This window comes from Ambystoma mexicanum, chromosome 13 (genome assembly GCF_040938575.1).
Source record: "Ambystoma mexicanum isolate Mex_15411 chromosome 13, UKY_AmexF1_1, whole genome shotgun sequence".
NCBI lineage: Eukaryota > Metazoa > Chordata > Amphibia > Caudata > Ambystomatidae > Ambystoma > Ambystoma mexicanum.
The window spans coordinates 838194325-838220873 of record NC_090938.1 but is presented as its reverse complement, the minus strand read 5'-3'; the positions used below and the strand labels follow the sequence as shown (position 1 = coordinate 838220873).

Genomic DNA, 26549 nt, shown 5'->3' with positions numbered 1-26549 from the left:
CTGACCCGGGACATGCGTGAGATGTAGAAACTTAAAGCTCTCCTAGGATCCAACCTATGCAGCCTCTCCTCTTCCTTACCAGGATGCGGAGGAGGATAGAACGCCGGAAGAATGAGCTTCTGGCTTAAATGAAATTCCGAAACAACTTTGGGAAGAAAAGAAGGATGAACCCTAAGGACAACCCTGTCCTTACGGAACACCGTGAAGGGTGGCTTAACGGAAAGTGCCTGCAACTCACTCACTCTGCGAGCGGAAGTGACCGCAACTAAAAATACAGTTTTCAAGGTCAACAGTCTCAAAGGACAAGAATGTAAATGCTCAAACGAAGCTCCCATGAGGAATTTTAGAAACAGGTTCAAATCCCAACCGGGCATCTGGAAAGGAGACGGTGGGAACACATTAGTGAGCCCTTACAGAAACTGAGACGAGCGCTTAAATATGGACAGCGACGCCAGGTAACCTTTACTGGTACCCACTGTTAGGGAGAACTCTCATTTTATGGCCAATTTCCCTTACCTTGAGTCCCCCAGCAGCTTTGCGGGATTTTAAGGGTTTGTTTCTTTTTACCTGCTAAGAGTGAGACTCTTTTTCCCACTCATAGGCATTTTTGCCATGTGTGTTCTAGGCTATTTTTGTGTTTAATGCCTATGGGATCATTCTCAACCCCATAGGAACCATCTTTATTCACATGTGTTACACAGCACCCTCAGTGCAGTGACACAGGGGTGTCGTAGCGACCACCAAACAGACTCCATACCCTGGGACTGACTACTGTCTCCCAGGGCATTTAAAGTCCCCATTGACTTTACTAGTCAAAACCTATGAACTAAACCAGTACAACCTATCTTACTATGGAGGTACTGGAAGGGGTTAATAGTTTTTTCCCCTCTGTTCATTTTCGACAGTGTACCCTAGAGTCCCTCTCTCAAAAGTTTCTGGCTGGTGGCAGTGGTTACTACCATAAATATTCGACCGCGAATATTTCTCTATGGGATTTTCCCATTGTTCGAGGCTACCACATTTTCTGTGAGCCTCTAGCATACCGCTGGTGCATTTTAAAACTTTGCTCCGGTAGGTTTTATTTGCCATAACTTTAATATAACTTCTTTCTCGTGTCTTTCTCTAAACTCCTAACCCAGGTCGAGGATCCTTTGTTTGTCCTTTTGGCAGGCTTCTACCGAGAAGCCCTCCTTTCTGCGCCACTGAGTCTGGGGTGAGTCCATTGTGTGGGAGGGGGGAGTAGGACCGCTGGACAGGGTTGCCTCAGCAACCCATGTCGCACTCTATCCTGATAGGCTGGAGGGTCTCCTGCCAAGATGACCACTCCACTGTGTGAGTGACAGCTAGGCTGTCTGAATGGGGATCTTTTTGCATAAAAGCAGGGTCCTGAGGGCTGGAAGAGCAAGACGTCGCCACTGGAACCAAGAAGCCGAAGAGGAGAGAAGCCAAAGACATCTGCAATGACTGAACCACCGGTGAAGTCCTGCTGCAGCATCTCACCACTTTTCTCCACACGACGAGAGAAGATCTTCACCTACAAGAGCCTTCTTCCCTTGAGCTAGTGGGGCCAAACAGTTTGTCCATCGCCCTCCCGGACCCGCCTTGGTCGAATCTCCCGTACGCTGTACTCGGAGGCCGGATAGCCAGGCACCAGTCCACCTGGACTGTGATTTAAAGGAGCGTACCTTTTATTCATCGGGCAGCACCGCAGCTGGTTTCATCCCTGGGTAGTGCAGTAACTCGAACCTTCCTCCACGACGAGAGCCTCTCTTCCTCTGCTGGATCACCCGAACTACCGGGAAAAACCACCACTGCAGGAGCCACTTCTTCATTTTAAGGTACATTGTTCCGCCAGGCCGCCCTTTATTCGTGGTAGTGCTAAAGACGTTTTAAATCCTTTACCTACCTGTTAGGTTGGCCGCCCCTCTCTCAACATTGGCTTTTCAACTTCTGCAACTATATTTTCAACTTTGTTAACCAAAGACTTGACTGCAGCTATAAGAACATTTTTGCTCATGGCCCCTTGCCCTGTACCACTGACTCTGGCACAGGCCTACTGACTCTGGTCACATTTGTTAGATCTGCTTTCTTTAGATTGATTCTCACTGAGAACTGTGTGGTGCACCCATTTCTTTTAACTACCCTTTCCTTCCCATTTGTAAACACTGAAATGCCATTTTGCTCAGTTTTAATTTTAAGTATTGCCTATACTGATGCACTGTCTTGTTGAACTAGTTCACAAACTAATGGGAAGTGTTGGTAGGGTGTATAAAACTATTTCTAGATAATTGTGCTCTCCCTCCCTTGTGAGGAATTGTTAGAGGATCCCTTGTGTGTAGTTTTCACTGTGCCGTTTTGCTCAGTTTTCACTTTGGTGAACTTGGTCTACAATTCAACTTGGGAGTGTGTATATTTTTCCTGAGACTTAATTTAACTTGCTTGATAATTGTGATATATATTTATTTTAGACACTTCTAATAAAATACATGTAACTACTTTTTAAATACAAAGCTTTGGTCAGTGTTTCCTTGTGCCATAGTACAGTAGACCTATTGTGTAAACCCTGAATACTGCTCATCTCCCTCTTGAGACAAGTCTGACTGCTCAGCCACAACTACAAACTAAATCTTTGTGGTACAGACTGATACCAAAGGAGATTTATTGCTCTCACCTGTAGTCCTAATCTGGTGTTGTGCACCCTAAGCGAACTGTACTGGATTCTGCCTAACACCCACTTGCAGGCCTTTGTGGGCTAACGAAAGCAAAAAAGACAGAACCACAGGAATGGCACATGAAAAAGGATCCACATTCTTAACCCTGCACCAGTCGCAGAATTTTCTCCAACGGCAACGGTACAGGGACTTTGTTGCAGGCCTTCTGGCCGAAAGCAACACCTCCATCACGTCTTCAGGGAGGTCCCAATCCTTATATCTCAACCTTTCAGAAGCCAAGCGTGAAGGTTGAGGGACTTGACCTCTGAATGGAGAACCTGACCCCCCCCCCTCCCATGAGAGCAGATTGTCTCGGTAGGGAAGACGGCGTGAAGGGCAGATGGACATGTCGAGAAGGTCCGGGTACCACGTTCTCCTGGCCCATGCCAGGGCAATGAGGATCCTTCGGGAACCGAACCTCCGTAACCTCTGCAGCACTTGCAGAATGACGGGGAATGGAGGAAACGCGTACAGCAGTGGGAAGGACCACTCCACTACGAACGCATCCCCGCAAGGCTCCTTTTGGAGGAAATTCCCACAAGCAGAATCTTTCACACTTCCAGTTGACACTGCTGGCGAAGAGATCCACTTGTGGGGTCCCCCAAAGGGTGAAGATCTCCAAGAGAACTTCCTGAGCCAGCTCCCACTCGTGAGAGACCGTGCTCTGCCTGCTCAGAGCATCTGCCGCTGCATTTTCGTCTCCAGCCAGATGAACTGCCGAGTTCGAAATTTCCTGGTGGATGGCCCGGAACCAGAGCTGCATCGCCTCTCTGCATAGAGGGAGAGACCCTGCCCCCGCCTTTTTGTTGAGGTAGTGCATGACCACTGTATTGTCCGTCAGAATCAGTACAGTCTTCCCCTGCGCAGATGGCAGAAAAGATTTCAGGGCTAGCCTGAAGTCCCTCAACAACAGATTGATAAGGACTCTGGACTCAGACGGAGACCAACGACCGTTGACTGTCAACTCGTTGGCATGAGCTCCCCATCCCGTGAGGGATGCATCCGTCACAATCGTCACCTCCGGCCAGGGTAGCCAAAATGGAGCCCCCTTCATCAGATTGCCTTCGACGGCCCACCACAGAAGATCCTGGGCGACCAAGGGAGGCACCTGAACGGGATCCGACATCCTGCCGGAGGACTGTGACCACTGCATCTTGAGAGCCCACTGCAGAGATCTCATCCGCAGCCTGACCTCTGGCACCAGGAGAATGCAGGATGCCATGAGGCCGAGCAAACTCGAACTCGAACGCTGGGAGACTCTGGGCATGTTAAAACGTGTTCACCATCTGCAGAATGTGATGAGCCCTCACCTGGGGAGGAAAAAACAGCCCCAAGGATGTGTCGATCACTGCTCCGATGTACTGGAGCCGCTGGGTAGGAGTCAAGTGGGACTTCTTTAAGTTGAGGGAGAAGCCCAGCTTGTGGAGGGAGTGGCAGGTGACTGACAGATGATCCAGGACTTGCTCGGGAGAGCGCGCTCTGATCAACCAATCGTCCAGGTAGGGGTAGACGTGAATCCCCCTTTCCTGAGATACGCTGCCACCACCACGAGCTTGGTGAAGACCCTCGGGGCGGAGGTCAATCCTAACGGCAGGACCCAAAATTGAAAATGCGAGACGCCAACCGCGAACCTCAGGTACTGTAACGCTCACCTGATTCCCGCAGAGGCGCCGGTCTTGACTGGGTGAATGCCGTATCTTCAAAGGTGATGTGTAACACACGGTTGGCTCTTTGGGCTGGACCTCTGTGCATTGTATGTCTGACTCGAAGAGTAAGATGTCTGCAGATAGAAAATATGGGATTAATGAACTGGGGTTATTGGGTGCCTCTCTCCTCTTCCCTTTCTCTTCTCCTGTAGAACCCCAAAGGTTAACGCCCTCACCTTAGGTAAGTGAACGCCAAGCTCTCCATCTGCCTCAGGGCAGGGTGCCGTAACCAGTTTCTTCACTGGATAAGGGTGCTGGCCTCTTGACCTCAGAGGACTGCTGTCCGTCGTTAACTGCACGAACGGTAAGTTCTGGGCGCTTCAAATGTCTTAAGTCTTTTGTAATGATATCTCTTGTTTTGCAGGGTTCCGGCGATGGCGGATGGCGGGCTGATGAGAGTTGAGGATCGAACCCGCATGAGGAATAGAAGCGCCTGGAAGCACGTAAGTAAGCGCTTGTAGCCTGCTTTACGATGCGCACTAACTGTCCCTTTTATCTTGCAGGTACAAGTTCGGAGCTTTAGAGAAGCTGAAGGGTGCTGGAATACCCACTGGATTCGGCGTGGGAAGGAGTAATGGCACGTGAGTAATAAAGTTGCCCAATGTCTTTAAACGCACCTTCTTTTGTCTTTCAGATGCCGGAATGCAGCGCGAGGCGTTGGTGACAGCCGATGGACCAGGTAAGAGATGCGCTGCCACTGAAGACCGTAGTGCTAACCTGTTCTTTCTTTGTCTTTACAGGTGCTGCTGAAGACTGGATTCCAGGATGGTAAGCCTTTGTTCCCTTAGGCCCAGGATCAGAAGCAGAAGACACGATGAGCGTTCTGCTGCAGAGAATGCAGAATAACGCAAAGCAAGATTCATCCATCGGGTGTGGTTTAAATAGCCTCCTGTAGTGCTTAGGTGTCTCCTTCCACAGCCTCGCCTAGGTAAGAAAAGAGTTCCTGCTTTCCAGAAGAGTTCCAGTGTTCTGAACCTAGGGAGTGGCTCCTGCCCCACCCAACAGGAAAAGTAGTCCCAAACAGAAGAGAATCAGGGGCTCAACTGGCAGGTAAGTAAGCAGCATGGTCTGCTGCAGGTAAGTCCACCCAAGCATTATGAGCCCGGCGCTTCCAGCGCTGGGACTGGGCATCTTTATGAGCCTGGTGCCACTGGCGCCAGGACAGGGTCCAAAAGGTCCCAATTGGCTGGCACTCGGAACCGGGGTTATGGGTCTGCTTCCAAGGGAGTCGGGCAAGTCCTGATCTTTTGGAAGCAGAGATCATGACAGCTACTTCTTGTGCTTGGGATGAATCGGCACATGAATGTAAGCGTCCTAGAGGTCTAAAGACACCAACCAGTCCTGAAGTTGAAGGGCCTGGAGGACTTGAGTAACCATCTTGAATTTGTCCTTCCTGAGGAGCTTGTTCAAACCACGGAAGTCCATGATGGGTCTCAATCCCCAGTCTTTTTTCAGGATCAAAAAATATGGGGAACACCATCCCTTGTTCCTCTCCGCTACAGGCACCAGTTCTATGGCACTTTTCTCCAGCAGGGATTTGATTTCCTGCGCAAGGAGCGGATCCGGACTCTTCAAAGAGATTCCCTGGTGGATTGTCGTGATGCCTCTGCCGGAAAGGAAGACAGTAGCCATGGGCTATGATCTCCAGAACCCACACATCTGAAGTAATGGCACGGCATTCCACTAGATGCTGAGCCAGCCTTCCCCCAACCAGCGAACCATGGGACATGGCCTCATGACTGAGCTGAAGCGGCTGCGGCAGTGCCTGAGGGCAAAGAGGCAACTGCCGAGCAGCCTTGGCACCTCGAGTACCCTGTTTTCCACCTCTTGTACTCCTATGGTGGCCCCTTTAACTTGCAGCTCCCCTCGATCTACCAAAGGAAGAGTAGTACCGAAAGGAAAATCCCCTCCATTGCTGTCCCCTAGGATGAAAAGGCAGAAGTTGGCGAACTGCAGCGTTCAATGACTTTGCTGCAGCTTTGGAGTTCTGCAACCTCTCAAGGCTCTCGTCAGTCTTGCTGCCAAAAAGATGGACACCATCAAAGGGCATGTTGAGAAGCCGGGCTTGTACGTCAGGAGCAAACCCCGACTTCCACAACCACGCAAATCTGCACATCACGGTGCTCGCCGCCATGGACCGGCTGACACAGTCTGCCATGTCCAGACCCGACTGAACGGATTCACACATGGCATCCTTGCCATCCTGAACGAGGGCAAGAAAAACATCCCGTTCCTCCCCTTCGGGAATATGTTCAGCCGCCAAAGACACACAATTCCACAGAGTGTGAGTGAAACATGCTAAGGCACACACGGAGTTGGCCCCCTGAAGAAAACACTTTCTTCGCCCAGCCTCAAAACATTTGTCGTCCCTATCAGGAGGGATGGTTGGGTACGACACCTGCTTTGCTGGGGCCATAGCCCCGTGCACCACCAAACTCTCCGGAGTGGAGTGCGTAGTCAAGTAGCAGGGGTCGCTACTGGCTGGATGGTATTTTTTCAGCAACGACTCTCTGGACCAGTCTAAGCCGCCACCCTTCTCTTGTAAAGCCATATGAAATAGCAGCACCGTCAGTGGGCGCACCTTGGTCAAGGATATCTGTCAGGTCATCCTGCAGAAAATCCACTGGTGGCGCAGACCACCCCAAGTACTCCGTCACCCTCGACATGAGTCGCCTGTACGAAGATTCAGCATGCGTACCAGGCTCAGGCCTGCCAAACGCAACATCCGGGGAGGTATCAAGACCACTGGCGTCGTGCAAAGACTGACGCAGGTCTTCCAACTGGCTATGACCAGATAACAGGTCATCAGGAAACTCATCAGGAACCAAACCTTCCTCAGACCCTTCATCCACCTCAGATGTAATCCAGAGGCTGGAATAAATCCCTGGATGAGGGCACAGAAAAAGGCTCAAATACAGGCCTTACCGACTTCTTCAGGGCCTTCCTCGGAGTCTTCACCGATACACGGGTACCTCCGGTAAAGCCTCCAAAAAAGGTGTTGAGGGCGTCGACAAAATCGGCGTCGACATCGAGCGTGGAGCCGATGGCTTCGACACAGACCTCGAGGGCGGTACCCCGAGCGTCTCCTTCGACGGCCTCGGTGCTGATGGCCTCGATGACTTCCTCCTAGGCAGAGCCTCAAGAGAGTCCCTCGACGGACATGGCGGCGACGTCTTCTTAGAAGACCTCACAGGCTCTACCGGTCTCGAAGGCGTCGAGGACCGGACCTGGAGCGGGCATGGCTACAGCGATCCACCTTGTCCGATCGGGACCTCGAAGGTTCCCGGTGATCGCGCCGACTGCCCGAGTCCGAAGGCGTGCGAACGGTGGCCCTAGCTCGTTCCTTGTCGGCTTCTCTCGTAGGCGCAGACGGAACAGAGCCCTGCAACTCGAAAATCGCCAACATTTCCTTACGAAATGCGTCCCATTCCGCGGGAGAGGAATGCTTGGTAGGACAAGCTACCCGCCGTATGGCAGAGTCCTCGGACGAGGAAGGTGACCGGTGACTGCGCTTCCACGAGTGCCTCGAAGAGGCAGAGGAATGGTGGGAACCACTACGGGACCGAGACCCCCTGGACTTGGGCCGACGATGCAGAGAGTTGCCCCTCAAATCGTTGGTCGAAAGCCCAGTGGATTTCGACTTACGGGGCTTGGAAACCCTACCTACCGACAGCTTCTTTCACTCCCACAAGGCCTTTGACGTCAAAGACTGGCATTTGTCACAGTCATCAGTGGCGTGGTCCTCGCCAAGGCACCAGAGGCAGACGTTGTGCGGGTCCATAAGCGACATCTTGGAACCGCAGTCCCGGCACTTCTTGAATCCCGACCGCGAGGTAGAAGAAGACATGCTAATTTCACAAACTAAGTTCGAAGAACTGATAGATATCAGAAGAACCGAGGCGCGACGAGATCTCCGAAGCGAACACGTTCACGGAAAAAACGGAACTGAGGCTATGGGGGCGTTGTGCGTCCTACTTATAACATCCAGTGACATCGGCTCGACGTCATCGACGCAGGAAATTCCTGAAGCAGCACAGCTGTGGTGATTACCTGTCATAGATGTGGAATACGTCGGAGGAATCAATTCCTTCTAAGTCCTCCCTCTTGTCCCCACGACTGAGGCCCAGGAACAGAGAGATCTGCAGAGCTGCACAGGAACAGAAGCCATCTGCTGCGCTTTTTCTTCAATGCAAATGTTCTGTAAAGTCTGAGAGAACTTACCTCTCACACTAGAGTTGCTTGCATCTTCTACTTCTCACAAGTCTAATCAGCTTGTCGCCCTACATTTTAGTCTACTTTTCTTCAAAGACTTCTAAAACATTGTGCAAAGACTTTTCTACTTACCTACCAGAAGTGCTTCATCCTATATACGATTTTTGGCCATAGCCTTTGGCTTAGCCTGTTGTACTGAAAGACTCTTCTTGGGGGATCCAAAACTGTTTGCCTGCTTAAGAATATTTGTGGTCTCTTGTTCTAATAACCTTTTCCTTTTACCAACTTATGACAGTGTTCTAAATGCAAACAGTAAGATATTAATGTCCCCAGCACCCTAGCTATTGAAGTCAACCGAGGGTGTAGCTTGTGTGTGTGGGCCATCCCAAAAGGGTCTTTACTGATTTAGAAACTAAGTGTACAGTATTGAAGTTTATGTGTGTGTTACTTTTTATATTGCTGAGCAAAATAAGTGGGCACCACACTAAAATTGGAACCAGTAGTTCAAAATTAAGCGGTTCAAAAGAAAATCTAAATAATTTGATTGGAATCTTCAGGAGCAGACAGGAGTCGAGACACCCAAACTCAAAATATCTGTGGAGCAAGAAGCTAAGTAAACTAACCCAGCTACTCAGTCGCTCTCTGTATGTACCCAAACTGTTAAATTAATATGACGTGTCGTCCAAAAACATAATAAGTATTAGCTGTGAAGTAATTCAAGATAATTTCAAGACATCATAGCCAAAGTTTTTCCATAGGATATGCTCCAAAGTTTCTTTATCAAATCTTTTCACAAAAGAGGAAACCGTCAGTTTATCAGTGGTAAAAGATTCATGAGCCAATGCATTTCGGAGATCACTCCTTCAGGGCAAATCTTAACTATTTACAACATAACGCCCAGTGTATACACAGTAAGTAATAACATACAAGATTAACATTAGAAATTACAAAATGAAGAAAACTTACCACATCCATGATGTTTCCAAAATTCCAGACCGAACGTGTAATCAAAAAAATTAAAAGAAACCAAATGAGTAAAAATAAGCTCCTGTGTTGCTAATGCTGCATGTATTTAAATAAACTTAAAGGGCCCATTACCTGTCCCGTCTGTAGAGCTGTAATGGTTGCTGACAAACGTGCTTGTTTCAGAAACTTTTTTGACTTAAACGCTGTGGCAGATGCATACAGTGTGTTAGTATAACTATATAGTCACTTGTGATAATCAGAAAAGCAGACCACTTTTCTTACAAACTCACCCGCTGGCGTCTCGTAGCTTTCACTGCTCCTGCAGAGTCACGGACGCGTGCAACGTTACTGTTAGCCCCGTTGCCTAGGAGATGGGACTATTTTGAGCATTAGTCACGTGTGAATGCTAAACGCTAGGTGTGATTGCAAGTTTGCAGATATCAAACACAACCAATGTCGGAAATCAGGAAAGGGTCATAGTGCGGATGCGCTATTGTAATTGAATTGCTGGCCATCTCTGTGGGCGACCAGGAGGAGTACAAGTGCCGGCTATTCTGCACTACCGTTTACGCAACAGTCGACCATTCTACCTGGTGGATTGGAAGGGTTACTAACCGGAGGATAGGACCTGGGCACCTCTTGAGAACATTCATGCCCCGGTGCTCCTGCGCAAGGTCCATGCTTGCAGGGGGGTGCCCCTGCCTCTGGGGTGGATACTGTTACGGTTCCACAACCTTGAACCCATACCCAGCATTTTCACTTGCACAAATCAAGAACATTTACAGACAGGAAACAGCATTCAGCCGCTCCCTTTCTCCACAAGTGGAGGCTGCCCTGGAAAAAAGCTGCAGCAACGCTTGCCTTTTGAAAATCTGTTGTCCTGACTATCGCATCTATGCGGTCATGTGTTCTGGGTCAGCTGCCTGCTGCCGCTGATCCTGCCTCCACCGGCAGTTCAAAAGCCTAGCAGTGCGGGAGCTCGTTGCTTCTGATCGCAGCTATTTTCCCTTTACCAGCGTTCTGGTAATATTCCAGTGTTTGATTCCTTCCTCGACTCCTGCTTGCTGAACGGATTGCCCCTTGTACCCAGTATGCAAGTGTTATTAGGTTATCTTATTGTTAATTTCCATATTAGTTCAGGGAGTGAAAGTTTCTTGTTGTATTGCAGGTCCTTGACGGTAGGAGGGTCCAATCAAACCCCATTCATTCTGAAACATACCAAAGCCCCGTCAGGTGAATTTCGCCCATTTAGAAAGTTGCTTAATCTTGGTTTTTACTGGATACTTATTGTCTTGTCTTTTTTTCTTGCAGTCTGGTTATGTGGCGGTGTGCTATACGTGCTCTTTCGTGTGATTATTACTTCTGGCTGTTTGCTACTCCTCCAGCAGAGAAGTGTATCAAACAAAAAAAAAAAGAAAAGCGAGGCGAGGTTAAGGAATAACCCAGGCTCTTCAATCAAGGTTATCTTGTCAAAGAAACCAGCACTCATCTACTCCTCCAGAACCACTGATTCGGTGAGTAACAGGTGGCCACCTAAAGATTGTTCACAAGGCCAGATTTGAGAAATCCATCCAAATACATCCTCTGGCTAAGCACCAAACAGCAAAACTACTTTCCCCTGGATATCCCATTTCATTGTAAAGGGGTACACTGCAGAGGTCTCACCTTGGCTTTACCCTTCTCTTTAGGGATCTCCTCATCATCACTCACGCCTTCCTCAGAAACAGCAATGGCCTTTGCACCCTAAAAGGAGAGAGCAATGCATATCAGGGAAGGGCAGCAGACAGTAAAAGAAAAGAAAATCAGATTGAAGAAGAGACAGTCGGATCAGCAATTTGGTGCAGCTTTCATTCAAGGTGCCCTCATACCGGTGTTCTACAATTAATCTAAATAGATGCAAACCTGCTTCTTCCTCCCTTGTGTACATTTGTGGAGCAACTTTCAGATTTAACAGAACCTCAAATGGGAGGTTGAGCCATGCCAATAGGCCATAGAATCTCGAATACTAAGAACAACAAGAAGCCAAACACTCACCAACCACATCAGCAGCCAAAGGCCCTACTAATCTCATCAGATGCCGAATTCCAATGGCACACAAGCCCGATTCATCCAGGTACTGATGAATAATCAAGCTTTATGCATGGCCCTTCAATGAATCACAGATTGCCACAAGAACACAATACATCCTTTTCATTTCTTACACACCAAGAGTGAATTATCACTCCACAATGGCAAGTGGCGAGAACACGTTCTGCAGCTGGACATAGAAGACTGAGATTCTACTCATCGGCACACCCACTTCCTCCTTCCCTGCAGCTCTCTGGCCAGCCTCTCTTGGCCCTCTTCCTGTTCCCACCTGCAAGGCTAAAAACCTTGGGGTCATTTCGACTCCACACTCTCCTCCTCTCCTCACATCTGACGTCTCTAAGAAGTCACACTACCAGCTGCACCTCCTCAGAGGTATTCTTCCTTTCCTCTCCTTCCCCCAGAAGCTCAATGTCTCCACAGCCCTGGTTCTCTCTAGGCTGGACTATTGTGACAGCCTCTATCTAAATCTGCCTGCGTCTACTCTCCGCCCTCTGCAACTTACCCAGGACTGCGAGACTTGTCCTTGGCCTCAAGCCCAGGGATCATTCTCTCTATGACTGAAATCTCTGCACTGGCTCCCAGTGGCTGCGAGGATGAAGTTCAAAACCCTCTGCATTGTCCACAAGGCCTTCTGGGGCCACAATACCTTCAACTCTCTTCCCACATATCTTCCTTCTCGAGCTCTTCACTCATCCACCTCCAACTCCCTCAGGGTCAGTCGCTTCTCCAACCAACGAGTTGGTGGTAGATCTCTCTTCGGCTGGGGCCTCCCTCTGGAACAGCCGTCCTGCCGCCCTGAAATTTGAGAACCATCTCCGGTTCCGGAAGCACGTCAAAACCTTACTCTTTGCTTCTGCTTTCTCTCCCCCTCTCCCCTGCTGAACTCCTGGCTGAAACTGCACTGGTTACCTCGTCACCCTTTCTGATTTCAGGCCCAGGCCACGCAAGTTGCACACCTGCACTGCCTCCCTGCCAACCCCTGCACATTGGGACGGTTTTCTGTATCCCTACAGTCCCCCTACCTGCACTTATGTCTGCACTTACCTTCGACATGCCACCAGCTGGCCGTTTCTTATTTATTCTATCCCATGTACTGCAGTTTCCCCTCCCCCTTCCCCAACGCACCCCCCACCCCTTCCCAATGCACTTGCGTGATCTGAATGACTCCTGGCCTAGTAAGATCGCTGTCTGTCTTCCCTTTGTTCCCCCCTCCCTTGCCTCGTCGCACCTTGAAACACCCATGTATAGGCACGTTATAAATGCCATATCATATCCTAGTCGCACAAGTGTCATAACTATGGATTCCCTTTGGCAGTATACGTCCTACTTGCAGGGTTACGGGATGACCACCCTACCTAGGCACAGATTTACATCCTACTCTGCACTGTCTACCATACCCAACTGCTGTACGGTCTTTAACACTTCCTATTTGAGAAGGCAATATCTTCCAATGTGTTCTTAGCAACAAACCGAGAACCCAACTTGCCCTTTACATAGCTTTTAGCAGCCACTTAACATGGTACATTTTTGTATGGCGCTATATTTAGCACATAAATTCACTTGTAGCAACTCGGTTAAGCATCAGCAGCCTTGAGGAATGCACAGGGTCTCCCCTAGATGTAAACATGCACTCTATTTATTTATTTATATTTATATAGCGCGCAAGCAGCCCAGGGGCATTGAGGCGCTGTTACTTGCAATAAATTAGTTACAGGGTACAGGCATTATAGCGATTGATGACACATTATGAATACTACACGACATACTGTTAGATATTGCATTTGGTCATATATTACAATTTATATGGTAAGTATTCGTGCTGATGTGTCGGGCCTTATGTGAAGAGGGTAGTTTTCAGAGTTTTGCGGAAGGTGGCGAGGGAGGCCTCCCCTCGGATAGTGGGAGGTAGGGCATTCCAGTGAGTGGGCGCGAAATAAGGGAAGCTGGATCCGCCCGCTCTGACTCTTTTTACTAGTGGCACAGAGAGCATGTTGGTGTACGGTGATCTGGTTGGCCTGGTAGTGGAGACGGGGTGGATCCTTTGAGAGAGGTAGGCAGGAGCAGTGAGGTGAATGGACTTGTGGGTCAGTGTCAGGGCTTTGAATACAATCCTTTCCTTTATTGGGAGCCAGTGGGCTAGTTTTCTGGCCTCAGAGATGTGTTCTCTTTTGGCAATGCCTTGGGCTGCATGGAGAGCATTGTTCTGTATGACTTGTAGTCTCTCTAAGTTTTTATTGGAGGTTCCTAAAAAAGTATGTTGCAATAGTCTTGCCTAGAGCCGGTGATGGTTCTGGCTATGTTGGTGCAGTTTTCTTTGGAGAGAAAGGGTCTGACTGCGGTGATAAGTTTGGCATGATATGCAGCTGCGGAGGCTATTGCGTTGACTTGTCTATCCATGGGTAGGCTGGAATCCAGGTAGACTCCCAGAGTTTTGACAGAATCTGAGACAGGAATTTTAATGGAGTCAATAGTGAAGTGACTGAATTGGGCATCTAGATTTTTTAGCGTTTGCAATTAGAGGGTTCGATGTTAAATGTTAAAAGGTATTTGTCCCGCGCACCGTCACCAACGGAATTGGTCCCCAGGCGCTCTGGCAGATCTGCAAATGATAAGGTGGGATGGGTTAGTAGGTAAAGAGGGAGTAGGATAGTGAGAGGAGTGATGTTCTGTTGGCAGCTTCAACTCGGTATACACGGGGTGCTGAGCTTTGGTGCAGGTATTGGATCGGTGCCAGTTCGCGTGTGCTGTTGCTCCGGCTTATGTGTTGTTGCAGTGTTGTGAAGTGCGTGCGGCTTGTGGTGCGAGAGATGGTTGTGTGAGTTTTTGGGTGAGATAGGCATGCAGAGTTTGAGGTTATATTGGTTAGTGGGTTACCTGACCTTTAGCCTGCTAACATTCACAATTTTGTCCAAGTGTGGCACTTGTTGGTCTTCACAACCCTATCTAGATGCAGCGCCGGCTAGTGTTCACAGTTCGAAGTGTGGCACATGTTAACATTCAAGTTTCATCTATGCGCGGGCCTGCTTTCCTTCAATCAAAGTCCTATCTAGATGCGATGCAGGCTAATGTTCACAATTCCACCTAGATGTTACTCATTATGTTGATGTCTTTTTCTTGAATGGGTTTGAGGGAGAAGGGTAGGGGGGATCCAGAGCAGGTGGTGGGACAGGGATATGCTTATTGGGTAGGGCTTTAGTGGCTAGTATTTTGTTTTTGAGGAGGCTTAATTTGGTTTGCATGGCCGTTTGCATTTCATCACACCAGTCTGTCTTTGGTGAAATTCTGGGGGGCGGGAGTGGGTGTCTCGAGCTCCCTGAAAATGGTGAAGTTTTCTTTTGTGCTAGATTGGGCTTCCGAGATTCTGGATTCAAAAGATTTGGCCTTTGCTTGGGCGATTGCCTTTTTGTATTTGGTGGATAGGGCTTTAAAGATCATCTTGTCTTCGTCAGAGTGGAACGTTTGCCACTGTGTGAGTGCAGCTTTTTTCTCGTTGCGGAGTGTGAGGAAGTCAGAGGTGAACCAAGAGTTGGAATGGGTATTGGGTTTGGATTTGCGAGGTTTGAGAGGGGCAATGGAGTCGATAGCTGCGTTGATGGCAACATCATAGGTTGTTGCGAGTGTTTCTGGGTCTGTGGTCTGAAGGCTGGACCTTGGAGGAAGGGCAGTAGCCTTTCCTTAGTGAGCTGGCGGGAGCTTCTGGCGAGGCAGGGTGGGAGCGGTTGAGGTGAGGGGGCAGCAGGGGAGCTGGTGGTGAGGATGCTGAAGGTGATTATATGGTGGTCAGACCATGGGGTGGGAGTGTTTCTTGCGATGATGAGTGGGCAGTTATGCTGCGCGATCCAGTGGAGAGTGCTGCCTGGTTGTCAGTTGGGCTAAGGATGGTGTTCTTGTAGCCTAGAGCCTTGAGGGCAGAGTCAAGGGATTTGGCTACTACGTCCTTACTATCCAGGAGCCCTAGGTTGTCATCCCCAAGGAGAATGGCTTTAGACTGTTTTTTGAGGAGGTGGATGAGCGAGGCTTGAAAGTCTCCTGTTGGGCCTGGAGGGCGGTAGACAGTGTGCACCGTAATGGTGCAGTTTGGAGAGAGGGTTATTTTGACTTGGAGGTAGTCGCTGTTGTTGGTCAGGGATTTCTCTACCTTTCTGATAGAGAGGCAGTCTCTGGCAATAATTGCTACACCTCCACCCTTGGAGAGGTGATCTTGTCTAGTTATGGAATAGCCAGGGGCTAGGGCGAGGGAGAGCACCGGGCCGGAGGCCTCATGTAGCCATGTTTTTGAGATCATGAGCAAATCTAGGTCATGGGAGGTTAGGAGGTCGTGGATGTCTAGAGCGTGGGCATTGATGGACCTAGCGTTAATCATGGTGCATTCCAGGTGGGTTTCAGTAGTGGCTTGGGGGGTGGGGGGGGTGGGTTCATGAGGAGAGGGTGAGGTGGAGGGGGTGGTTGCGCTGTGGGTGTTTGGGGAGATGCACATCACAGATTTTACATTGGGGGGCTCATTTTCAGTGCTGGTGGAAACATGTGGAGTAGCATTTGGTATGGAGGCAGTACAAATGCATGAAGGGTTAATTACTTTATTGGTCGCTGTATTGGTAGTACTTGTAGTGGATGTGGGCTTTGAGGTTGGGCAGAGGAGCCTGGCCTTATCAGCGAATAGAGAGGGTTATACAGTACGTGAGCATAGCCGGGTATTACGGGTGCTCGTGGGGATGGGCTGTGAGCTGACGGCGGTTTGCAAAGTACGGGCGCGCAATCTGAAACGCCTTGAAGTGGAGCATGGGTTAGAGAGAAGCTTGCAAAGGTAGTGCTTTTTACCTTCTACGTGCGGCATAGGTTTTGGGCAAACGGCAGACGAGCAGCGAAGAGCTGCAAAGAGCACAGGAGGCCTATTCTCCTGGCCTTCTCTCATCGGCTTCGCCTCTCGGCCCTCACCCCCTCCATTTAAAGCAGGAGGGGAGGGGCAGGCAAGCGGATGTGACGAATGAGCATCAGTCGTGGATATTGTGGGTGCTTCCATGGAAACTGCTCCGGAATCCATCTTAGCAGGTTTCCGGACGGCACAAACGGCGGGCGACATTACAATGGAACACACGGTTGTTCCAAACGATAGAACAGCTGATCCAGCATCCAGCTGGAGTGGGGGAAAACGTGCTTGCAGCGGAGCTGCAAAGAGCACAGGCCTTTTCTCCTGGCCTTCTCTCGTCGGCTAGTGAGGTGGCCTAAGCCAGCGCTCCAATCAGAAATCGGCAAACAGACAAACGTTTGGGGACCAGACAAATTGGGTGCCCCTCAAACCACCTAAACCTGCATGGTCCACCTACACAGTTTGTGTATTGTAGCTGTTGCAGCAATTAAAAAATGTGATCAAGTCCAAATCACTACAGAGAGCACAGGACATGCCTCAGAGTGAGCCCATGTGTTAGATTTGTTTTCACCAGTCGCTGTCGGAGACAAATTGGAAAAGCCCACCTTAGGTGAACAGGGTTGCACTTCTTAATTTAGGCCGAAACCACACAATGGTTTGGTAGAACGGCAGGTAGCAAGGCTTATTCTAAGGAGGGAGGGGGGCTGTAGTGCTGTACAAAGAACTCGGAGCATAGACTTAGTTCAAGGAAACACTGATACACTAGGAGTTGCATAGAAAATAGGCATATTATAAATACTAAGGCCGAGGTGATACTTCACAAGTCAATTACTTTAAAACAGTAATATAATACAAGATCCCTTTGGCCTAGTATTTAGATAATAAAACAGTTGTACTAACTTTAGAATAGCATTGGTAGTAACAGATCACTGCGTAAAACCATCTGAAAAATATATGCAAACTGTTCCAAACTTGTATAACTTAATAACTTTATTGCAGCCTATCTTAAGTAAGTTCAACCCTATCTGATGCTCATCTCTCAGTGTTCAGCTGGGTCACTGGGCAACCACTGGCCAGGGGTTGAGCAGGTGCCAGGGTAAAATATTCAGTATGGCCAGCAGGAGTCTCTTCAAGTATTGCAGATAAGTAAAGTTTGTTTTACAAAGGCAAGGGAATTAGGAATATCCATTGTAGGAGTGCCCCAAATACCAGTGTGCTAAGGCAATGTTAGAGTACAATGGATGGTCGACCCCAATGTAACTATGGAAGACCAGGAAAGGTACGAGACCAAGCCATCTGCACCCCTCCAGATCAAGCAAAACCCACAGGAAAGTTGTACCAGGGGTGGGACAGTACCTTTAGGTATGATTGGATATGGCATTTATAACGCGTCTATACACAAGGTAAAGAAGCAGTTGCTGTAGGATGGTTCCAGTGCTAAGGCGGCATCAGAGCTGGTCACTGGTTTCTCAGTCTTGGCGACTGAAGAAAGGGACTTCTGTTGATCTGGCGACAGCTCTCGCGCAGACGGACCCCCAGCAAAGGATCTTTTCGGTTCTGGCTTTTTGGCACGTTTTTCAGGCTCAGTTAAAGGACAGTTGTTGCAGCGGGTAACTTTTTGGTTTCTCGATCCTAGTCTCAGGTGAGGGGACTTTTGGGAGCCGAGTCAGGTTCCTTCAGGCTTAGAAGGATGGCCACAAAGTTTCAGGCAATACCGCGCTTCAGGCATGTTCGGGAGCTTTATCAGTTTTATGCTTAATCCCCTCTCCTAGTGAGACCCTCAGCACTTTCTATCCTGAATGAGGGGAGCCATTTTCTCCTCATTCACTATTATTTGCTCTGACTTTTGGGAAGTCTATTCTTTCTGTTCTGCTCGATTCTATGGGCCTGCGTTGCTCCAGATCTCTTTAAGGCATCTGTGTTAAACTGTTGCAGCACACAGCAACCTATGTGCAGTGTTGCTGGGAAGCCTTTGGGTTCTTGTAACTATTTTACCTTATCCCTAAGTTCAGGAGAATCTTTTCCCCCTCTCACCTAGTCTTTTACTCTTTTTATGGGTGACCTTTTTGTCTCTCCATAGTGTATGGTTGGAGTTACAGTTTCCTATAACTTTTGGTCTTAGGCTGGGTTGCCCCTTTGGGCTCCCTTGTTAATTTCCCTTTAATGTACTTGGGTGAACTATTGTTCCTGAGCAGTAAAGAGGGATTTTCATCTCCTTTACATTTTATAAAGTGAGCCAGCACACCCCACCGTATGTGTACACAGTGTTTATATCGAATTTCACATATATCTTAACTTTACCTTGAAAACCTTTATATCAAATATATTTAGGGTTAGCTAAAGGGTTAATTCTTCGGAGTAAACGGTCAGGGTGGGTTTTCGTGAACTCATAGGTCTCCAGTCTTTCACCTGTACAGTGGTTTGTCTCCAGGTCTATAATCAAAGTATGTACACGCTCTGTACCTATATTGTATGCACTGTATATGATTTTACCTTCCTCTGATGTAACTCGCTTCCTTTGGTGTTGACAAGCTGAATAAATAAGTTTTAAAAAAAAATATGAAGGTTTTCAAGATAGGTTTCGATATATGGGCATTCGGTATACAATATCTCGGTATAAAGACATGTAACCTGGGGGGGGGGGGGGGGGGAGGAGGGGATACAATGTATCCCCTTTCTTACTTGCCTGTAACATTTTTGCTACAATTGCCGTTTACTCGAATTACTGGTGGCAGTGTAACTACTTTTATGACTTTTAATCACTATTACTCGCAGGCTGTTAATTCAAACTCAGTAATGCGCAGATTGGCCACCATTTTGCTAAAATGGAGGGCTCCTTTTTCACCATTTCCTGTGTGCTTGCTGTCTCAGAGGTCTTCCCCTGCCATTATATGCAATAACGACCTCAGTGGACGGTTTGTCTTTGGCAGGAATCTTTTGGATTCAGCGCCGAGGCTCCAGAGTGTCTGAGAAGGTAGGAAGAAAGGTGTCTAAAGTTCCACAGCCCTTTGTCTTCCTCCTTGCCTGAAAGGAACCAACTCCCAGAGGGGGCTGACTGTCCTGATTGGACAGACCGACCACCTCCTTCTGTAAAATTCAGGGGTGGACTACAGAAGTTGTGCTGAAGTTCCTGTTAAACACTCCGAACCGGCACGGAAAACAACAATCCCAACCCAGAGCCTGGTAAGATCCACTAGACTCAAGAAGACCTGTGTTAGGGAGAATTCTCAGAAATGTGCCAATTCCTCCCTTCCTTAGAGACACCCAGCAAATTTGCTGGATTTTAGGACTTTTAACCTGGAGAGAGTGAGACCCCATTTTTCACATTCATGTATTTTACTGTTTTTTTAACACTGTTTCCTTTTGATTTTATGGAGCCTGACAAACTCCAAAGGCATCATCTTTTACATTGCGTCACACAGCACCTTCAGTGCAGTGGCACAGGGAAGTCTTTCAGATTTCCAAAAGGTTTAAATACCTTTCTCTGGGATAAACTACTATTTCACAGAGCAGTGAAGTGAAATTGACTTTACTTACATGTGTAACTTTCTAGACCCAGCATACACCATCTTACAATAGGGTGCCGAGGGCTTACCCAGTATCCCCTTTGTCTAGTTTCTCATGTAACATTTTTATGTTACCCTTTCTACGATTAATGGTTGGTGGCAGTGGTTTACTTTTTACTACCATTTTGTGTTTTTACTGCGGGCTGCAATTGTATTTTGTCCAAATGGCCTGGTCTTTTTTCGTCATTTCTTTGTGGAAAGGTCCTTCTTGAGATTTACTCTGCGTGCCAAATCAGGTTTGGTCCCTTTGTTCATTTTGTCTTTGGTGGGATTTATAAGTGAAGCCCCCCCTCTGGCACCAGAGTATCTGGTGGGTGCAGAAAGTGAGAGTGGTGCCCGTAACTCCCTGTGCTTAGTCTCCTAGGAGACAGAAAGGCACTCTGTGGTGATTGGCTGGCTGACTGTCCAGCAAGGACAGCCACCCTGCTGTGTGATTGACAGCTAGGCTGGAATGAATGGGAGAAACCTGCATAAAAAGCAAGGTTTTGGCTTGGAAGGCAGCATCGACCAGTGGACGAAGGAATCAGAATAAGCACTTGGAAGAGACGCCTACTGCAACTCCTGGACCGTTGGTTTGCCCGGTGAAGCCCTGCTGGAGTGCTGAAGCTCCGGATTCGCCTCAACTAGAGAAGACCTGCAAGGATGACTTCTCCCCTTGAGATGGTGGGGCCAATCAACTCCAAAGTAAGCCACCTGGACATCCTCTGAGCTGGTTCAATTTCCATAGAGTTGCTGCTGGAACTGAAAAGCCAGGGAAAGGAACAACAGTTTGTGTGCGTTGCTTTTAATAATAATAATAAGTTGGCCAGTGAGCTCCAGGAAGATCCTCCGGACTCCCAGGAAGCAGGACTGACCGAGCCTGAGCCACCTCAACAGAGTGCTGGATCCCAGATGCAAGGAAATCCAACTTGACAGCTAAGAACCGCAATGGTGCTATTTGCTGAGGCGAGGGGCAGAAACCGCGAGATGCCGCTGAACAGAAGTTTGTTCTTTTCTGTCGCCGACCATCCCGTTGAACTGCAGGAGTCCTCCAGACGTCCTCCATCTTGTCCCCACGACTGAGGCCCAGGAACACGGGATCTGCAGAGCTGCACAGGAACAGAAGTCAGCCAAAGCCTTTTTCTTTTAACCAAAGGAACTGTACAGTAAGAGAACTTACCTCTTGTTGAGTAACTTCACTTGATCTCAATGGAGACTTGTTGTGGTTGCTGTTGTAGTGTTACTGCCAGCTTCTTTACCTCATAAGCCTAATCTGCTTGTGGGCCTACATTGATTCTTCTTTTTCTATCAAGTCTCTAAAAACATAGTGCAAGACTTTGTTACCTACCTCTGAGAAGTGCTTCATCTCACCTAGATGTTTGCCCAATTGACTTTGGCCTGGCCTGGCTCCCTGAATGACTCTTCTTCCCTCCGTTATTATTTGTTCTTCCCGGCAGGAAGGGGTTAACTAACTTTGTAGTGTTTCTTTTTTAACAAAAATACTTACCTGCTTTCAGAATACTTGTGAGATCTCTCGTTTTGTCCTAATAACCCTTCTCTTTGACAAACTCTTAAGATTAATTCTAAATGCTAACAGTGATAGATTAATGTCCACAGTGTCCTAGTTACTTATGTCACCTGAGGGTGTAGGAAACATGTGTGCCATCCCAAAAGGGTACTTACTATTTAGAAGTATTTAGAGTGTGTATATTGGAGTGCATCTGTGTGTTACTTTGATATTGCTCCCTTCTGAAGAAGGCTTATTCAACTGACTGATAAATAAATGTTTATTCAAGAAACCCTGTGTGTAAATGTTTATTTGAAGACTTGTCACTGTGAATCTCTAACTCCCCTACAGCTCACATCGACCCCTCTTGAGATAAGCCTGGCGGCTCAACACGCTACCAACCTGTGTACTACAGACTTATACCAAGGATTGGGTGCCTATTGCCAGGTCAGGGTTGTTGTAGTGCACCCAAAGGGTACTGCATACAATCTTGCCTAACAACCTGCATTTTGAACCATCCCACGTCATGCTGCAACCTTGCAGGGCTGCAATGCGTCAGTACCCTAGGACCTCGAGCCATTGTGAAGTGCAGAGTCTACCAAATCGCGCTGAAACTTTGGTGGCATGCTGCTGGTACTACAGAGACTGGATTTGAGTCGAAAAAGTCCCTTCACCACAGTGCTGGACCCGATAAATGACGAGAATCCGACTGGCAATATTCAGTCTTGAAAAGGGTGCCAGGACCACAGAGCCGCATCCAGCATTAAAAAAACTTGCCCCAAGTCTTCTCCTGTGATCCCTGCTGCAAAATCCCTTCCAGTGTCCTGTCTTCATTCTTCATGGCAAGGAATTCATCATCCAGGGTTTTGGCTGCAGATCCTGAAAACGTACTGATGCAAACTCTTCTTCTGTACGGAGGTACTGTGTTGGCTGGGGTATTACTTAGCATAAGCCTTTTGTGATTCCTGTGAAGCTTTGCAGGTGATTCAGAGTCCTCTCATCCAGTTCGCCCAGGCTCAATGCTGGAATCCCTCTAGGGCGTCTTCTCTGAAGTCCCTGGATCCTGACCAACTCTAAAGTGAAATGAACAAGTTACTCTTACCTGGTAACGTTCTTTCGATGGGATGGTCCGACGACGTATTACATATCTATGACAATAATCACCACAGCTGTGCTGCTTCGGAAAATCTTCGGCGTCTGCGTCCTGCGTCGATGATATTGATACGCCGCGCTAGAGGACCTCCTCTGACGGCCGACGTCACTGGATGTTATAAGTAGGATTCACAACGCCCGTAGCCTCAGTTGTAGTTTTTTCCCAGAATGTGTGCCACCAGTCTTCTGCCAGTCTGACACACCAAGGCTTGCGGAAACGTAAGCTGCAATCGCATAAGAAATTCTGTAGCGGGGAAGGTAGGGAGGGAGCGATATGGAATACGTAAGAACGTTACCAGGTAAGAGTAACTTGTTCTTCGAGGGGATTGGGTCCTCCGACGTATTCCATATCTATGACAAGACTCCCAAAGCAGTACCAATGCAAGGAGGTGGGAAAAGAATTTAGAAAACAGAATTTTAGCATGCCCAATCAAATTGCTGAGTAAAGGACAGCCTTGCCAAAGGCCAGATCCTGCCCCCTGGATGGAATCGAGGGAATAGTGACGTACAAAAGTATGTACCGAAGCCCAGGTGGCAGCAGAACAGATGTTGCGAATAGGAACACCCCTCTGCAGGGCAGTAGAGGCAGCCATATCCCTGGTAGAATGGGCCTGTAAGCCGACCGGTGGGTCCTTACCCGCCAAGCGGTAACACTCAGATAGCCAAAATAATCGAGCGAGACAAAATCTGTTTCATCACAGCCTGTCCCAAACGCCTTCCAGCGTAACCAATAAAGAGCTGATCGTCCACTCTGACCCGGGACATGCGTGAAATATAAAAGCTTAACGCTCACCTAGGATCAAGCCTATGGAGCCTCTCCTCTTCCTTGCCAGGATGTAGGAGGATAAAATGCCGGAAGAACAACCTTCTGGACTAAATGAAATTCCGACACCACCTTCGGAAGAAAAGAAGGACGAACTCTAAGGACAACCCCGTCCTTATGAAACACAGTGAAGGGTGGCTTAACTGAAAGTGCCTTTAACTCACTCTGCGAGAGGAAGTGACTGCAACTAAAAATACAGTTTTCAGAGTTAACAGTCTCAAAGGGCATGAATGCAAAGGCTCAAACGCAGCACCCATCAGAAACTTGATAACAAGGCTCAAATCCCAACCAGGGACGGAGGGAACACATTATTGAGCCCTTTCAGAAACTGAGAAATTAAAGGAATTTTAAAATGGGAACACTCTTCAGACGAGCGCTTAAATATGGACAGCGCCGGCAGGTAACCTTTAATGGTATAATGGTACCCACTTGGAGGCCCCTGTGGGCCAAAGAAAGCAAAAAAGACAGAACCATAGGAATTTCACATGCAAAAGGATCCACATTCTTAACCCTGCACCAGTCGCAGAACCTTCTCCAACGGCAACGGTACATGGACTTTGTTGCTGGCCTTCTGGCCGAAAGCAACACCTCCATCACGTCTTCAGGGAGGTCCCAATCCTTATACCTCAACCTTTCAGAAACCAAGCATGAAGGTTGAGGGACCTGACCTCTGTATGGAGAACCTGACCACCCTCCCATGAGAGCAGATCATCTCGGTAGGGAAGACGACGTGGAGGGCAGATGGACAAGTCGAGAAGGTCCAGGTACCACGTCCTCCAGGCCCATGCCAGAGCAATGAGGATCATCTGGGAACCGAACCTCCATAACCTCCGCAGTACTTGCGGGATGACGGGGACTGGAGGAAACGCGTACAGCAGTGGGAATGACCACTCCACCACAAACGCGTCTAAGGCTCCGTTTGGAGGAAATTCCTGCGAGCAGAACCTCTCGCACTTCCGGTTGACACTGGAGGCAAAGAGATCCACTTGAGGGGTCCCCCAAAGGGCGAAGTTCTCCAGGAGAATCTCCTGAGCCAACTCCCACTCGTGAGAGATCGCGCTCTGCCTGCTCAGAGCGTCTGCCATCTCGTTTTCGTCTCCTGCCAGATGAACTGCCAAGATCGAAACTTCCTGCTAAATTGCCCAGAACCAGAGCTGCATCGCCTCCCTGCACAGAGGAAGTGACCCTGTCCCCCCTTTTTGTTGAGGTAGTGCATGGCCACCGTGTTGTCCGTCAGGATCAGGACATTCTTTCCTCGCACAGTCGGCAGAAAAGCCTTCAGGGCTAGCCCGACAGCCCTCAGCTCCAACAGATTGATATGGAGTCTGGACTCCGACAGAGACCAACGACCACTGACTGTCAACTCGTTGGCATGAGCTCCCCATCCCGTGAGGGATGTGTCCATCACGATCGTCACCTCCGGCCAGGGCAGCCAAAATGGAGCCTCCCTCATCAGATTGCCTTCGTCGGACCACCACAGAAGGTCCTGGGCGACCGAAGACAACACCTGTACAGGGTCCGACGTCCTGCCGGAGGACCGAGACCACTGGAGCTTGAGTGCCCATTGCAAAGATCTAATCCGCAACCTGGCCTCTGGCACCAGAAGAATGCAGGATGCCATGAGGCCGAGCAGTCTCAAGAACTCGAATGCTGGGAGAGTCTGGGCAAGTTGAAACTTGTGCACCATCTGCTGAATGTGATGAGCCCTCACCTGGGGAGGAAAACACTGGTGAGGGCTCAGCACTGCTCCGATGTACTGGAGCCTCTGAGTTGGTGTCAAATGGGACTTCTTTAAGTTGAGGGAAAAGCCCAGCTTGTGGAGGGAGTGGCAGGTGACAGATGATCCAGGACTAGCTTGGAAGAGCGCGCCCTGATCAACCAATCGTCCAGGTAGGGGTAGAAGTGAATCCCCCCTTTCCTGAGGTGTGCTGCCACCACTAACATGAGCTTGGTGAAGACCCTCGGGGCGGAGGTCAATCCGAACGGCAGGACCCGAAACTGAAAGTGCGAGTCGCCAACCACGAACCTCAGGTACTTCTTGTGCTTTGGATGGATCGGCACATGAAAATAAGCGTCCTTGAGTTCGAGAGACACCAACCAGTCCTGAAGTTGAAGGGCCTTTAGGACTTGAGAGTAACCATCTTGAATTTGTCCTTCCGGAAGAGTTTGTTCAAACCGCGCAAGTCCATGATGGGTCTCAATCCCCCGTCTGATTTGGAGATCAAAAAATAAGTGGAATACCATCCCTTGTTCCTCTCCGCTACAGGCACCAGTTCTACGGCACCTTTCTCCAGCAGGGATTGAATTTCCTAGCGCAAGGAGCGGATCCGGACTCTTCAAAGAGAGATTCCCCGGTAGATTGTCTTGAGGCCTCTGCCGGAAAGGAAGACAGTAGCCGTGGGTTATGATCTCCAGAACCCACACATCTGAAGTAATGGCGCGCCATTCTGCAAGATGCTGCACCAGCCTTCCCCCAACTGGCAAACCATGGGATTTGGCCTCATGATTGAGCTGAAGCGGCTGCGGCGTTGCCTGAGGGCAAAGAGGCAACAGCCTGAGCGGCCTTGGCACTTCGAGTACCTTGTTTTCTACCTCTGGCACTCCTACGGTGGCCCCTTTCACTGGCAGCTCCTCTCGCTTTACCAAAGGATGAGTATTAACGAAAGGAACCTCCCCTCCATTGCTGTCCCCTAGGACGAAAAGGCAGAGGTTGTCGAACTGCAGCGCCCAATGACTTCGCTGCAGCTTTTGAGGTCCGCAACCTCTCAAGGCTCTCGTCAGCCTTGCTGCCAAAAAGAGGTTTCCCGTCAAAGGGCATTTTGAGGAGCCGGGCCTGCACTTCAGGAGCAAACCCCGACTTCCGCAACCACGCAAACCTGCGTGTCACGGTGCTCGCCGCCATGGACCGGCTGATGCAATCTGCCATGTCCAAACCCGACTGAACGGCCTCACACATGGCATCCTTGCCATTC

The 26549-nt window shown here is 48.9% G+C and overlaps 1 protein-coding gene across 4 annotated transcripts in view; it reads right to left on the bottom strand.

Moving 5' to 3' along the window:
* ABCF1 (ATP binding cassette subfamily F member 1) overlaps positions 1 to 26549 on the bottom strand; it is a 1170658-nt gene that overhangs the window by 830535 nt on the left and 313574 nt on the right. For 3 of the 4 annotated variants that reach the window (XM_069635350.1, XM_069635348.1, XM_069635349.1), the window contains exon 9: positions 11261 to 11338. The exons of the other annotated variant lie outside the window; for it this stretch is intronic. In XM_069635350.1, coding sequence (XP_069491451.1) covers positions 11261 to 11338 — 78 coding nt within the window. The remainder of the gene's footprint in view (positions 1 to 11260; positions 11339 to 26549) is intronic. 4 annotated transcript variants of the gene reach the window in all.